The 15,622-nt window shown below is 44.7% G+C and overlaps 1 protein-coding gene across 1 annotated transcript; it reads left to right on the forward strand.

The window, feature by feature from the left end:
• Window positions 1–1,585: 1,585 nt before the first annotated feature.
• On the forward strand, window positions 1,586–13,002 carry LOC119272524 (cytochrome c-like). Its single transcript, XM_037553994.1, has 5 exons — window positions 1,586–1,697; window positions 5,144–5,200; window positions 10,418–10,585; window positions 11,658–11,791; window positions 12,681–13,002. Exons 1-5 carry the CDS (start codon window positions 1,586–1,588, stop codon window positions 12,771–12,773), a joined length of 564 nt encoding a protein of 187 aa, XP_037409891.1. The 3' UTR covers window positions 12,774–13,002.
• Window positions 13,003–15,622: the final 2,620 nt, after the last annotated feature.

Below are 15,622 nucleotides of genomic sequence, written 5' to 3' on the forward strand. Positions count from 1 at the left end.
TGTTTATCATGTTTATACATCTTATTTGCTTAGAACGACGGTAGTAAATAGGATGATCCCTCATTACAATTTCAAGAATGTGTTCTCCCCTAACTGTGCACCGTTGCTAAAGTTCATCGTTTTGAAGCACCACGTGATGATCGGGTGTGATAGATCCGTACGTTCACATACAACGGGTGTAAGACAGTTTTACACATGCAAAACACTTAGGGTTAACTTGACGAGCCTAGCATGTACAGACATGGCCTCGGAACACAAGAGACCGAAAGGTTGAGCATGAGTCATATGGTAGATACGATCAACATGAAGATGTTCACCGATAACGACTAGTCCGTCTCACGTGATGATCGGACACGGCCTAGTTGACTCGGATCATGTAATCACTTAGATGACTAGAGGGATGTCTATCTGAGTGGGAGTTCATAAGATGAACTTAATTATCCTGAACATAGTCAAAAAGGGGTTTGCAAATTATGTCGTAGCTCGCGCTTTAGTTCTACTGTTTAGATATGTTCCTAGAGAAAAATTAGTTGAAAGTTGATAGTAGCAATTATGCGGACTAGGTCCGTAAATTGAGGATTGTCCTCATTGCTTCTTAGAAGGCTTATGTCCTTAATGCACCGCTCAGTATGCTGAACCTCGAACGTCGTCTGTGAATGTTGCGAACATCTGACATACACGTTTTGATAATTACGTGATAGTTCAGTTAAACGGTTTAGAGTTGAGGCACCGAAAACGTTTTGAAACGTCGCGAAACATATGAGATGTTACTATTTTCATAGTGAAAAGTAACATAAAAGTAGTGTCATAGGTGGTTGTATTTATTAGCTTGTAGACTCATCTTGCCTTGAAAGTGTTATGTGATGATAACATATTATGTTACTCTAAACACCTCTCTCCTCATTAACTACATGCCACATAAGCAAATTTATCCTGGGGTGCATTAGGCTGGTCATAGTGGGGAGTAACTTAGACTAGTGTCATACATATGACACTAGTCTATGTTACTACTTTCATAGTGCAAAGTGTCATAAAAGTAGTATCATATATGGTTGCATTTATTAGCTTATAGACTCAATATTTTTTGAGAAGCGCTATGTGATGGTAACATAATACTCCCTTCGTTTTTCTTTTGTTTGCGTATAAGAGGAATACCGCATACCAAGGACAGCTGCTGGAGTAAAATTCTGGACTATTTTGCCCCTGACTTAGCATGCGCTGCATGAAGGAGTATAAATGCTGCATGCAGTCGAGTCCGCGCCTTCTAATGCGTTGTGGCTGCTGATTGGCTGCCGTTTCGTTTCTCCTCGTTCTCTCCCCCGCATGCACAACTCTTGAATCATGAAGCATCGCTTCCCTGCACCCGTAGAGCGCCATTTTTCTGGTTCAACGAAAACGCAAATTTTAGCTGTGCGCCAATTTCCATTCCCTCCAAAACTGTCTTGGCGCCATGGAATTTCAGCTATAGCGCCATGGACCTTTGAAACCGAGAGTAGCATGCTTATAAATTCGTCCACGCCATGGAAGAACTCTGCACTTTTTTCCTCTGTTTCTCACCTCCCCGGTTCCCTTCTCTGAGTATCCGATGGCTAATCTGGACCTCAACGTGCCCATAAACTGGGATGAGGTCGACGGGCAGTACGATGGTGATGCGGCTGACCTGCAGTATGTGTACGTCTTCGAAGAGAGCGACGACGGTAAGCTTCGTTTTGTACCAGTCCGTCCGCCCTTTTGATCGCAATGACCAGTGTCCCATTGTTTCATAGAGCACGATGGTGCGCATGACGGCGGTGCCCCTGGTGGAAACGAGAGTGGTGGCAGTGGCAGCGCCCCATGCGATGATGCGGACGACGTACTTCGCTCCCACAGACCCACACCACCATATCGCCGCCGTACTTCGCTCGCTTGTTGCCGCTGTCGCCACCGTCGGCGAGTGCATGCAACGTCCCGGCGAGCGACTGCACAGTATCAGCCAGCGAGTGGACAATACCTGCGAGAGCTTGGACGCCCCCGTGCGCCACATGGTCGCCATTGTCCGCCTGCACGTTCTGGCCATCCTCCGGGATGGCATGGCCGACTCGTGGCCATCCTCCGCGAGCGCCTGCAGGTGGCCATCGCCTGCCTCGTCGTGGCCTGCCTACTTCATCTTCTTCGATTGGTTGGCTCTCCCCCCACAAGCACGGGTTGAATCCATCGTTGGCCATGGGAACGAGCAGACTGGGAGAGTGGAGGGGGCGATTTGTGGAGGGGAGCGTAGTGAGACGAGAAGGCGAAGCGGAAGAGAGGGTTGCGCCTAGTTAATGCAGCGGCTGCGTGGGAAGACGAACGAGAGGGGTAGTATTGGAAAGATTGGGAGAAAAAAGCCTAGACGCAGACTAAAAGCGAAAAAACAGCAAAAAGTTATACGCAAACAAAAGAAAAACGGAGGGAGTATGTTACTCCACACACCTTTCTCCTCATTAACTAGGTGCCACATAAGCAAACTTGTCTCGGAATGTGTTATGTTACTAGCTAAGTTACTCCCACTATAACTAGTCTTAGGCTGGTCGTAATGAGAGTATCATAACTAGTAGGCAATTTAGATGATGTGGTATAGAATTAAATGAAGAAAGAGAAGGTTGAGTATCATATTATGATACCGTATCATAATAAATGCTACAGTACTATGTGTCATGCATGACAATAAATAAAGTCATCTATGATACTATTATATGATACTATGTATTAGGGAGGTAGTATCATACACTAGTATCATATGCATGATATTAACTTATGATACTACCCATTACAAGCAGTCTTATATTACTCCCACTATGCATTACAATCAACTAGTGATTTCAGGAAAGAAGGGAAAGACAGCTGCGAGAGCGTTGAATACTCAGCAGAGGTTTTGATGGCCGACACCGATAACGGCCCACCTGGGTTCCTTGATAGCCCAGATGGTAATGGTCGCAGGGTTTGCGCAGCAGCCGATGGCGCCTGAGTCCATGGGTCGGCAGCACCACTCACCCAGGAGCAAGCTGATGAAATCAATAGAGAAGCCGAGCAAACTCTGCGCAGTTTGCGCACGCCTTGGAGTGGGCACGCTTGGGCTTGGCTACTCTGGCCGAGCAGGCCGTCTTGGAGCAGGTAGAGAAGTCGTCTTTGGAAGATCGGATCCGGAATAACCCCAGTTCCAGTCGGAGTAGGAGGCAATTGTTTCTAGGCAACAATGTCGACAACTACCAAGTACTGTGCACTCTGGTCCAAAACTTGGCGGCCGCTAGACGGATTGCCGATTCCATTCAGCCGTCCGGTTCGACAGCAGGTGAAGGGATTAGGCAAATTCAGGCGCTCCTGAAGGCTGCATTGGCACAACGCTCTGCTGTATCCCAGTCAGAAAATCATATTCACGGCAAGTTGGCTGGGGCAGACACCACCCAGTCGGCTCACAGTCCCATAATGCCTCGGCGGCGCAGGGAATCACCTCCTCTGAGAGATGGGGCACACACTTGGCAACCTGAACGCCCTGTGCGGCACGATGATCAGTTCCATGGATGGGGATCACCCAGTCGGCAGCAAGATGATCGTTACCATGGTCGGATGAGCCCTCCGAGGGATGTCCCATACTCGGCCCGGCGATATGGAGACAGATATCACCATGGCGGCGACTGGAGGCATATATAATTGTAGCATGCATAAATATAGGAGAAAATCCAACACCAAAAAAAGACCAAGCATCAATAAACAACAACATTGTAAAAATAAAATAACTAAAAGTAATTATTTGGTGGATTGAATCATAGCCATTGATATTACCCATAAGTAAGAAGAAAGAAAATAAAGAAAAGCTCAAAGCAATCAATGACCAAATTTTCATAAAACTTGTATTGTTTCAGAAGATGAAATACAAACATATAAGAACTCTAAATTTCATACAATAATACGATTATGTACATAGGTTACATACAACTCGTATGTCTACATCCATATAATACTTAGAGCAACATTAGAAATAAGGGCCAGCTATTAAATAGGGCACCTTTTTTTTTTGTTCAGTCATATCGCTTCCATCACCCGATCGAGATCCAAAGGCTTCCTCGAGTCTTCTGTATGCTAAAACTAGAATAAAAACTAAATCAAAATAGAAAATAGAGCTTTCTAAGAATGAATGAATTAGTAGCATTTGTATTACCTTAAAAGGAGAAAGGAAATTAAAAAATGGCTCAAAATTGAAAAAGAAACATAAAAGAAATGATAACAAAAGCTTGCACACAATTTGCACATTTAAAACTTCTAATAGTACAAGAATAAGCATATAACAATGTAGCAAATAAAAAACTGACTCAGAAAGGAAAGTAAATACACATGAAAAAGGAAAAAGAATTTTACTGAACCAAAAATAAAATTCAAGTAGTCCAAAACTAAATTGCACTTATGTCACGCACGAAACTAAATTAATCACCTCTTACCTCGAAACTAAATTGCACTTATGTCACGCACGCGTGTGGGCACACACTCACACTAACACATGCACACACAACAACCACGAACAATGAACAAACACACACACAAGCGCGCGCGCGCACACAGTTCAAACTAGCAGTGATCCACTGACCCGGAACGAGGTTACAGTCTAATCTTGAATAGTGTATTTGCTAACACGGAATCAAATAGTACCATGAATAGTGATGCATGGTTGTACAGGGTGCCGCCGATCCTGGAGATGGACTGCTCTGTGGCAGTGAAAGAATTGAATATGAAGAACGTTGTTTGATCAGAGTGTCACCCAATTGTTCCGTTTGAGTTCGCTTCGTATCAGGTTCAGGGCTTCAGGCTATTGGAAGGAACCAAAAATATTTATTTTTTTGAAACGAGGCAAAAGACTTGCCATTTTCATTAATTAAGAAGGAAGGTTTAGACAAAAGCCGCAAAGTGGCAAAATAAAAGGCTACTCTCGCGACATAATTGCACTCATGTGTTTGGCTTCCGCCAACGCCTAAAGATAGGCCTCCTCTTTGATCTTGGCAGTGATAATAGTGGTCGGTGAAGCCATGTTGCGAAAAACTCTCGCGTTTCGCTCCTTCCAGATTTCCCACATGACAATCATCAGAACAGAGCCAACATCTTTCTTGATATGCCCTCCCGTGTTGATCGTCTTCAGCCACCAATCTTGAACCGTGTCCTCAAAAGTGCGTGTCCTCATGGCGCCAGGTCAGCGGTGAGTGGTCCTGAATGCCAAGCCAGGTGACCACCTCGGTCCAGACGCGGGCAGTGAATCTACATTGGAAAAGAAGATGGGCGGCAGATTCTTGGACTTGTTTGCATAGGAGGCAAAGTCCGCAGTTTGGCCAACCTCGCCGCTGTAACCGATCTGCCGTCCACACACGGTTTTGGATGATAAGCCAAGTGAAGAATTTGCATTTCGGGGGAGCCCAATTCCTCCAGATTGTGGGAGAGGTTGAGCTGAGAACTTGGCCCTCGAACTGCGCCGTGTACGCCGTAGCCGCCGAATAGTCGCCACTGGAAGTGAATTTCCAAGATATAGTGTCCCTCCTATCAGGATTGAGAGCAACACCATCAATCATCTCGCACAAAACCACAAACTCCTGGATGTGTGGCAATGTCAGTCCCTGAGTAGTGACGATTTGCTGGATCCAGAAGTTGTTGTCAAGGGCCTTGTTAACCAAACATGCCTTCTTCTTGGATACTTCAAAGATCTTTGGCGCGATGTCTTTAGGCCGGAGACCATTTAGCCATGGGGATTCCTAGAATTTAGCCTTTTTGCCATCCCCAATAGTCACTATTGTGGAAGCCGAGAACAAATCTCTGTCACTGTTTGAACAGGGCGTTTCCATCCCCAACCAAGTCTTAGGAGGGTCTGCCCATTCAAACCAAAGCCAGCAAAGACGAAAGGCGGTCGCAAACTTCTCTAGATTACGCACACCCAAGCCGCCAAAAATCTTAGGCTTGCAAACAAGATCCCAGTTAACCTTGCACTTTCCGCCCGACACCTTATCACAACCAGCCCAAAGGTAGGCACGTCGCAGGCTGTCAATCTTTTTCCAGACCTCAACAGGCAGCTCCAGCGGCGTGAGATGGTAGATCGCAATGACCGTGAGGACCGCTTTGACCAAGACAATGCACCCGAGGGTAGCAACATGCATAGCCGACCAAGGCGGCAATTTGCCCACAATCTTGTCCTCGAGGTATTGAAAATGTATGCGCTTAAGTCTAGTCACCGACAGGGGAAGGCCAAGGTATCGCAAGGGGAAAGAGGTCTGAACCGCCGGGAAGGCTTGAAGAACGTCGTCAAGGTCAACGTTGGCACAATGAATGGGCGCGACCAAGCTCTTGTTGCAGTTGGTGACTAACCCCGTGACATCACCAAAGGCAGAGAGCGTTGAAGCAAGAAACTGTATATCTTCTTTGATTGGAGCAACAAAGATGGCCGCATCGTCCGCATATAGGAAAGCTCGAATGGGGTTGCCACGGATGGGATGGAGGTTGCCTTGCGCAGTAGCCTTGGCTAGGATGTGGTGTAGAGGATCAATGGCGAGGACAAAGAGCAGGGGGAGAGCGGATCCCCTTGTCGAAGCCCACAACCATGCTTGATTAGGTCGCCTGCAACACCATTAAGTAGCACTCTAGAGGAGGCTATGGACAGGAGAGCAGATATCCAATCGCAGAACCGGCTCGGGAAGTGGTGGTGGCGCAGCAAGTCCATAAGGTAATCCCATCTAACCGAGTCAAAGGCTTTCTTGATGTCCAGCTTGAGAAGCAAGGTTGGTGATTTGGTGCGGTGTAGACGGCGGGCCAAGTTGCGAACGTACATGAAGTTGTCATGAATACTTCTTTTCTTAATGAAGGTGCTTTGTGTGTTGGAGACAAGCGCATGCATGTGAGGGGCTAGTCGAGTAGCCATCATCTTAGTAATGATCTTGGCAACCGCGTGGATGAGACTGATAGGCCGGAAGTTGGATATGTCCTCCGCCCCATCTTTTTTAGGGATGAGGACAATGTTAGCCGAGTTGAACCAGTGGAGGTTGTTGACATGAAGATTGGAGAAATTATTGACCGCAAGCATTATCTCCAGCTTAATGATATCCTAAATTCTTTGAAGAAAATGCACGTGAATCCGTCAGGGCCCGGAGCTTTGTCTCCTGGAAGCTCATGAATCGCAGCACGGACCTCCTCCTCGCTGAATGGCAATCCAAGGTCTGAGAGGTCACAGGAAGACGGCGGGATGCAGCCCCAGTTGAAGTCTTTGGAGCGCGGGGGGGCTTTCCCAATGGGTTTTCTAAAGTGACACTGAATAATGTCTTTTTTCTGATCATGGCTTGTGACCCAACCATTATTGTGCTTGATGCGGTGGATGAAGTTCTTTCTCCGTTGGTGGTTGATTCGAAGGTGAAAGAAATGAGTATTTGCATCCCCTTCTTTGAGCAACTTAATTCTTGAGCTTTGTCGTTTCCTTGCCCTCTCAAGAACTGCCAGGGCCACAACCTTTCTCTTAAGATCCTTTCTCAGATTCCATTCGCCCGTCGACAGTGCCCTATGTTCTTGCACGATGTCAAGACAGAGGATGATCTCAAGGGCCATGTGAAGTTGGATTTTGTGGTTCGAGAAGATGGACCTGCTCCACTTGCGAAGGCATTGGCTCGTCCTCTTAAGCTTTTGTGGAAAAGCACCTGATAGGGCTCGGAGTGGCTGGTTTCCTCAGCCCAGGCGTCCTGGACGATTTTCTTGAAGTTGGGCATTTTAATCCAGAAGTTCTCGAACCGGAAGGATCTTGGTCGTTTTGGTCCCTTGTCACTAGCCAAGAGGAGTGGACAATGGTCCGAGAGTGAGGATGAGAGCGCATGGAGAATGTGTGTGTCGAAATCGAGATCCCAATCCTCATTGCAGAAAAAAGAGTCTAATTTGCTCCAGGTTGGGTTAGTCTGCTCGTTGCTCCAAGTGAACTTTATGTTCTGTAGATGGATTTCTTTTAGCTCACAGGAGTTAAGGGCATTCCGAAAGCGCACCAAGCGAGATCGATCGACATTTGCACGGTTTTTATCTCGGGTACAATAAACTTGGTTGAAGTCTCCCGTCACGAGCCATCTAGTGCCCTGAGGAGGTTTTATGCTCACAAGCTCTTGGAAGAAAGAGTCTTTCAGATTACTTCTAGTAGGAACCAAAATGTTATGGCACATGAACTAGCAGCCCTTACTAGGAGACAGGGAGACCAGGAATTGATAGCAGACGTGCCTTTGTGCTTGTGTGAGTTGTTGGCTACGTATTGGACTTCTGTTTCAGGGTAACTATAAGTTGTTCTTCCACTAAAAATAATAATTAAATATGATGAGATGAGATTATACATAGGGTGGACGGAATGACAGCGTACCAGAGTACAGAAGTCAAAGCATAAGTCACAATGTTTATTTACTTTCACTTCTATATTTTTAGTGGATCATTCAAAGTATATTTGTTTTCCCCTTTTGTTTCTTTCTTTTCTTCTTTTTATTTTATTTTATTCACTTTTGTTTATATTTTTAGACAACTGTTATGCATATATTTCAAAGCTTAAATACTTAAAAAAGTCAACAACCATTAATTTTTAAAAATTACACGTATTAAAAAATTCAAAATTTTTGATTGGTTTCAAAAAAATATTTACAGCACTTAAAAATGTTCACATGTTGAAAAATAATTCATGTGGCATTTTTTAAACATATTTATACATTGTAAGTAAATGCTTGCGTGATTAACTTTTTTTACCATTCAAAATAATTTACATTAAATTTTGAAAAATGTTCAGGCATTCCAAGAAATATGTCCGTGACATATTGTAAAAACAATACAATATAAAAATGATTTTTGTGTAGTTTTTAAATTTTAAAAAATGTTCATATGATTAGAAAATGTTTCAATGCGTGTTTCAGAATGTTTAACACGCACATGAAAAAGTGTTCAAAGCATGTGGTTTTAAAGATGTTAATCATGTGTTGAAAAATCTTAAGTGTATATAAGAAAAGTTTTAGATATATATGAAAAATGTACAATGTGTATTAGAGAAATGTTTAACACGTACTCGAAAAAATGTTCAAAGCATGTGATTGCAAAGATGTTAATCATGTGTTGAAAAATGTACAATGTGTGTAATAAAATTTGACATCAAAACATATATTTGAAAAACAATATTGATCGTGTACTTGAAAAATGTTAAACGTGTATAAAAATATTCCTAATGTATAAAAAGATGTACAATGTGTATGAAATAGTTAGTGTTTTGGAAATAAATAAATAAAAATAAAAATAGAAAACTATTGTATTGGGCCTGTGCAATAACGCTGCCATGTAGGCGAGAAGTATATGATGAATCGGCGGTACAAGGGACGGACGAAATCATTAATTGAGGAGTACTCCTTCGAAAGATCACTCTCACCTCCTCATGTTACGACAAGTGGCGCACTCGCAACCTGTGAGCTTTCTCTTTTTTCGTAGATCTGTTTATTCAAAATGTTTTATCTCTAAAATCATGCGTCCAAATCTTGAACCGTTCACTGTTGGATTTCTTGCGTTGAGATCTTCAAAACTAGATCTCATGTTCATAGGTTTGAGTGAACTTTCTTTAAAAAAAGAAGTCGAATGAAAAAAACGAACATGAACCGGGAGCACATTTTTTCCCTTTCTGAAAGCCAAAACTGTGCCTCTCATGGAAAAAAGGAAACACGTTTTTTTCGTTTCCGAAAGGCACGGCCGTGCGTCTGATGGAAGCAAAACCATCCCTCTGATGGAAGGAAAAAACACGTTCTTTTTTCCACTTTCAAGAGGCACGGCCGTACCTCTCACGAAAGCAAAATCGTGTCTCTTACAAAAGCAAAACCGTGTCTTTCACGAAAGAAAAAAACGTATTTTTTCCTGCAAAAAAATCCATAAATTGTTTTTTTCGAAAAGCTAGAAAAGACCATTAAAAACCCAAAAAAACTAAAAAAACAATCTAAAAAACCGAAAACGCGTGCAAAAAAATAAAAAAAATTATTAAAAAAGCACTCAGAGCGTGATACGTAACGTCGGCTCACCCTCAAGTGATTGTTGGGAGGCTCTCGATGGAGCCCTCGCCAACTAATTGCCCTCAACTCAAGGACGGAGCTTTGGCAGCGGTCAAGAAAAATCAGCCGAAAACTTGGTTTTGGTCGCCCCCGCCCATTGCGCCACCTCGAACAATATTGGCCAAGCTCCGCCACAGGCCCGCAGCCAATAGTGGAAGCCTCAGGGGCAGTACGGTACTTTCGCAGCCCCTCGACCTCAACACCTCAACGGCTGTCGGTCTCTCGTAATCTCGCGGCACCGCTTTAAAACAGGCAGAGACAGAGCAGACCAGAACGAGCCCGATCGCCATTCCCCGCCTCCTCCAGCCTCTTGCCTCTCGCATCGCGTTCCTCCAGCCGAGGGATCCCCAACCCTAGCCCGGCGACCGTCCGCGCGGGATCAGCGGCGGCAGCGGCGATGGCGTCGTTCTCGGAGGCGCCCCCCGGGAACCCCGCGGCCGGCGAGAAGATCTTCAAGACCAAGTGCGCCCAGTGCCACACCGTCGACAAGGGCGCCGGCCACAAGCAAGGTGAGCGCCCCGACCCGGCCCGCCGACGTCGATCGCGCCTCGTTCCTGTAGCCCCGTGTCGACCGTGGAGTCCCATTCCGGGATCGGTTTTGCGGTTGGCGTCGGCGGCCGGTGTTCTGCCCTGACGCGAGGTCCTGTGTTTCGTTGGGGTTGTGGTTCAACTTGGACGGGAATCTGGGAGGGATGAATCACATCGATTGATCGTACCTGCGCGTTCTTCGCGTTTGGATCCCGGTTGTTCGGTCGGCTGCCGTGCGGTTCGTGAAATTGGTTGGTCCCGAACGAGTGTTGGTTGGTTCGTGAAATGGGTGAATGCGTCTGTCTGGGCTATGTTATTGGATCCGTGAATTGCCGGATGGTATGCTTTTCTTTCAACGTAGTAGATGCTAAGGCGCATTAGATTCATGACCATGATGATTTTCTACCGATAGCAAGTGATCTGAAAGAGGCACTTGAAATGAACAATTCAAGTCTTGCTGTATTTCGTCAAGAAAAAAGAACAATCCAAAAATATGCAATTTCTTACTGGTGTTAATCGTATGATTTAATAGAACAATTCAAAAACACGGCACTGAATGTATGTGTGTTCAGTGTTATAATTCAGTGACTAGCCTTGCTGACAGTTCGGCCTGTATTTATGTTTCTTTTTGACAAACAAGCAGAGCCCTCTACCTGAATATTTTTTCTTTTCTACTATTAATTAACAGTCACAAGAGAACGAGAGTTTACACAGCGAGAGAGAAAGAAAACATGATAGAGAGAAAGAGGGAGGTGGGGGGGATCATCCTATCACCCTAATTCAAAGGAGAACTGTCAATTCATTAAGGAGAAATAAGAGTGTTTACATACATTATTCAATGTTTATTTGTTTGTAGTCTTCTGTAGGCTTTCAGTTTTGTGTAATTTTCTGAGAAAACATCTCTAGTAATACCTGCAGGCTACATACCAGTTTTTACTTTTGAACTGACGATACACTGTTGGAACTAAATTCGTTTGCCACGTGTCGCCCCTGTGCAAAGCCAGATCTTGTTTAACCAAATGCCAAGTTAATGCCAGTCATGCTGATTTGCAGGGCCTAACCTGAATGGTCTGTTTGGGAGGAAGTCTGGCACAACTGCTGGATACTCTTACTCTACGGCCAACAAGAGCATGGCTGTGGTTTGGGAGGAGAAAACACTGTATGACTACCTGCTTAATCCGAAGAAGGTATGGTTAATGTCTACTTCTATATTTTGTCATCAGTGGTCTGTGGGTATGTGAGAGCCGCTGCCTTGTGCTGTGCATTTGTAATCAGATACTTGGGCAGTGTTCTAGCATTCCCTGTTAGAGAGTGATTTTCTTTTTTAGGAATTGTTGTCAGTTCTTTTGAGAGGATTGATTATAATTGCTTCGTAGAGCTAAATTGTTGATAATCTCTATTCCCAAGGTCACACATTTCTTCATTTTGTGCTCTTCTAGTTTAATCTAGTTGCTCTTGAATTTACCTGATTATTTGATATCTCTGTTTAGCCGGGTTATAGTTATATGTACCTGGAACTCCTTGTCCTCTGCGTGGAGATGTTCGTTTCTTTAGAACTGTCTATTACTTCCTATCATTCATTCTGTTCATATTAGCAGGGACAATGTTTATGCTTTTTACTAAGAGCCAAAAGTGCATTCGGCTAAATAATGAACTGTATAAACCTGATTTGATATCAGAGGATGCCATAAATCTGGTTGATAGTCCTACCCTTGCGGGTGGTGACTTTTAACATTATTAGATTTTTCTCAAGGTAAGAACACTGGTAACTTTAATTCTCACTAGGCCTTTTTATGTAATAATTGGATTAATAGGCATGGCCTATTGAAATTTAAGATTTTTAATAGGAGCTTTACTTGGGGGAATAACCAGGATTCCCTGGTAGTACTTGCTACCATTGAAAGGATTTTTGCAACCCTGGACTGGGAGCAACATTTCCCTCTTAACACTACCTCTCGAACCTTATTCATGTCCTGGATATGTTAGCCATGATTGTTTCTTAGACTCGTAGAATGGCATTCATTGGTTTTGTATGATCTTCTGATAAAATTCCAATTACTATTCTCTTATGTGCAGTACATCCCTGGAACTAAGATGGTGTTCCCTGGACTGAAGAAGCCCCAGGAGCGTGCTGACCTCATCGCATACCTGAAGAGTGCCACAGCTTGAAAGGGCCTTGCTTTGCTGCCATTGTCCTAAAAAGATAATAAATATAGATATCGCCACGGTGTCACTCTGGTTTAACGGGGTGCATCGCCGGGACATTTAAAGACTTTGGTACTAGCATTTCTTCTTACGATGGTTTGTTTTCTTCAGCAAAATGCACTGCTATAATGGCCGTTTCTCAGGCCTGTTGTTGTTGGCGATGATCGTTTGTTTGGGCAGTAGATCTCAAGTATCTAGTGCACCACATACTCTATACTCCCTCCGTCCCAAATTAAGTGATCAACTTTGTACTAACTTTGTACCGAAGTTAATACAAAGTTAAGTCACTTATTTTGGGACGGAGGGAGTACTTTTTTTTGGCACGAATACAAATACCTATGGATTGTACGCACATACTAGCTCGTACTACGAACGAACACCAACTCAGACAATGAAATGGTACATGGTGGATGGGGTAAATTTAAGACCCTGCAGAACCGGACAGGGGCAAGCAGGGGCAGTGATGTGGTGTAGATGCGTTCCTGGGTCTGAAGTTTCCAATTCTGGTGTAAGATTCAGCCATAGCCACCCCATCAGCCATGTGAGTGCAGAATGCAGGGAAAGGAAACCAGCGCAATATTGCAACAGCTCACCATCATCTTCCCCTGTGACATGGGCCAGAAACCACAGCCATCATCATGAGCATGTTATCCTCCATTCGTCCCACAATTATCATCATGGTCTACATATATACTCCCTCCGTTCCTAAATATTTGTCTTTTAGAGATTTCAAATGGACTACCACATACGGATGTATATAGACATATTTTAGAGTGTAGATTCACTCATTTTGCTCCGTATGTAGTCACTTATTGAAATCTCTAGAAAGACAAATATTTAGGAACGGAGGGAGTAGATATTTTCATTTGAGGCTGAAAGTTTAAGGCAGTCAGGACTAGTTGGCTTATAACATGCACCTTGCATCTTCCACCTGCAGTGTAGAATGAGGGCAATTTCAAATAAATGTACAAGTAACAACTAACAGTAAAAGAACTGCGTCAGGAACAAGCTATCAATAGGATGTGACCTTTGATATAGCGCGACCCTGTTTTGCTCAAAGTACAGAGAAGCCTTCCAGCGTTTTAGCTTGCTATTATGGGATGTGTTGCATGTTTTATTCCTGTTTTCTGTTGACCTTTGATGCTACTTCATTCAGTCATTCTGCCTTGTCCTCTACACATTTCAAATTACCCTCTTTCCGCAATTTCAAATTGCCCTCATTCTGCATCACAGGGAAAATGATGCGCCATCAGTAGGCAGGTATACATTTTAAACATAGTTAATTTCTTGGCAGAGCAGCACTTAGAGTCTTAGACACAGAAACTTATACTACCTTAAAATATTCCTCTAAAACATTTTCCGGGGAAGCATCAAGGCGTGAATTAAGATCAGAAATCACAAGCAAAGCACTTGTCTGCCATACAGATGGGCTTGGTGTCCTGTCAATTCAAAAGGCACAGCACAATAAGCTCTCAAACAAAAGTCAAAACCTGAACCTGAAGTGAATAGTCCCATGTTGTTCTGTTCAGAGCATCTCCAACAGGCGCCCAAAAAGAGCTCCGCGCACTAAAAATTTATTTTTTTGGTGCCGAATAGCTCCAGGAGACGCTGTAGCGCTAAAAGATATAGGGTGCGCGCTGAAAAATGCTATCGCGCGCAACATATTTTGGGCTTTGGATTGCGCGCGCTTCACAATTTGCACAGTCTGCTTTTTGGGCGTGCGTTTTTGGGCACCTGCTAAAGCAATGTTGGTCCTGGCGCATTAAAAATGCTACAGTGTCGCGCTAAAACTTTTATTAGGCGCGAATTTTTTGTGCGGGCGTTGGAGATGCTCTCACAGTGAAACTTATCCTTCTGTTCCTTGAGCTGTGTTGAATTTTGATCTTGGACTGTGCGACATGGTATATAGTACACGTTGTATAAGTATGGTGTATGAGCGTGATTTTTCTTAATAAATATCTTTCCAAGGCGCTTTGAGTGCTGAACTAAGGGTTTAGTGTACCACTACACCTCAAAGGTGGTAGTGTACAACAGTTCCTTTTCCAACAACGGCCCCCGCAAAACTAGGATCGCACGAGGCGATCTAGTGAGGCGACGAGGGTTCCCTGCGCGCCGCCGGTGATGCCGCCGGTTCCCTCTCTTTCCGTCGGCCGCTCCGGCGGCGGGAGGGAGGGGGAACCTCGGGTCTGTTCGCTAGGTGGGTGTGTGTGGTAGGGTTAGGGTTGAGGGAGACCCTACCGAGGTCGTTGCGGTGGTGTAGCGTCGGAATAAGTTTCTCCGGGCTTCGTTCGCGGTCAGGCGAGGCTTTTGCCTTCGTCTAGGAGCCAGCGGGGTTGGGGATCCCCGGATCTCGTCGAGGTCGCGGTCTATGGTGGCTGGAGGTCCATCGGCAATGGCCATTTGGGTCCTCAGATGGGCGATGGATGCAGGGAGACGAAGACCCTTCTTCTTCCTTGTTGGTGGGAGATCCTGCTTTGTCCGGGCGGATGGCCCGGCCGAGGTGCTGGACTGGTCGGATGACTCGAGTTCTCTTCCTTCCGGAAGGGACACTTTTCGCGGTACTCAAAGCCAAAGATGGCGATGGCTGTTGCAGGTGTGTTGGATTGATGTCCATGCTCTCTCAGCACTGGTGTCAAAAAAGAAGGAAGCAGCGTGGCGGCAATTGTACCGAGGTCGAAGATGATGACCTGCTTGCGATTGGTTGCAGATCCTTCTGCTGCAGGGGTCTTCTCTTAAGATTCAGGGATGATGACACAGGGCTCCGGAGATCTTCTTGCGTTATGGTTGTCTTAGGGTACTCTAGGTGTTCATGG

Source organism: Triticum dicoccoides, chromosome 3A (genome assembly GCF_002162155.2).
Source record: "Triticum dicoccoides isolate Atlit2015 ecotype Zavitan chromosome 3A, WEW_v2.0, whole genome shotgun sequence".
NCBI lineage: Eukaryota > Viridiplantae > Streptophyta > Magnoliopsida > Poales > Poaceae > Triticum > Triticum dicoccoides.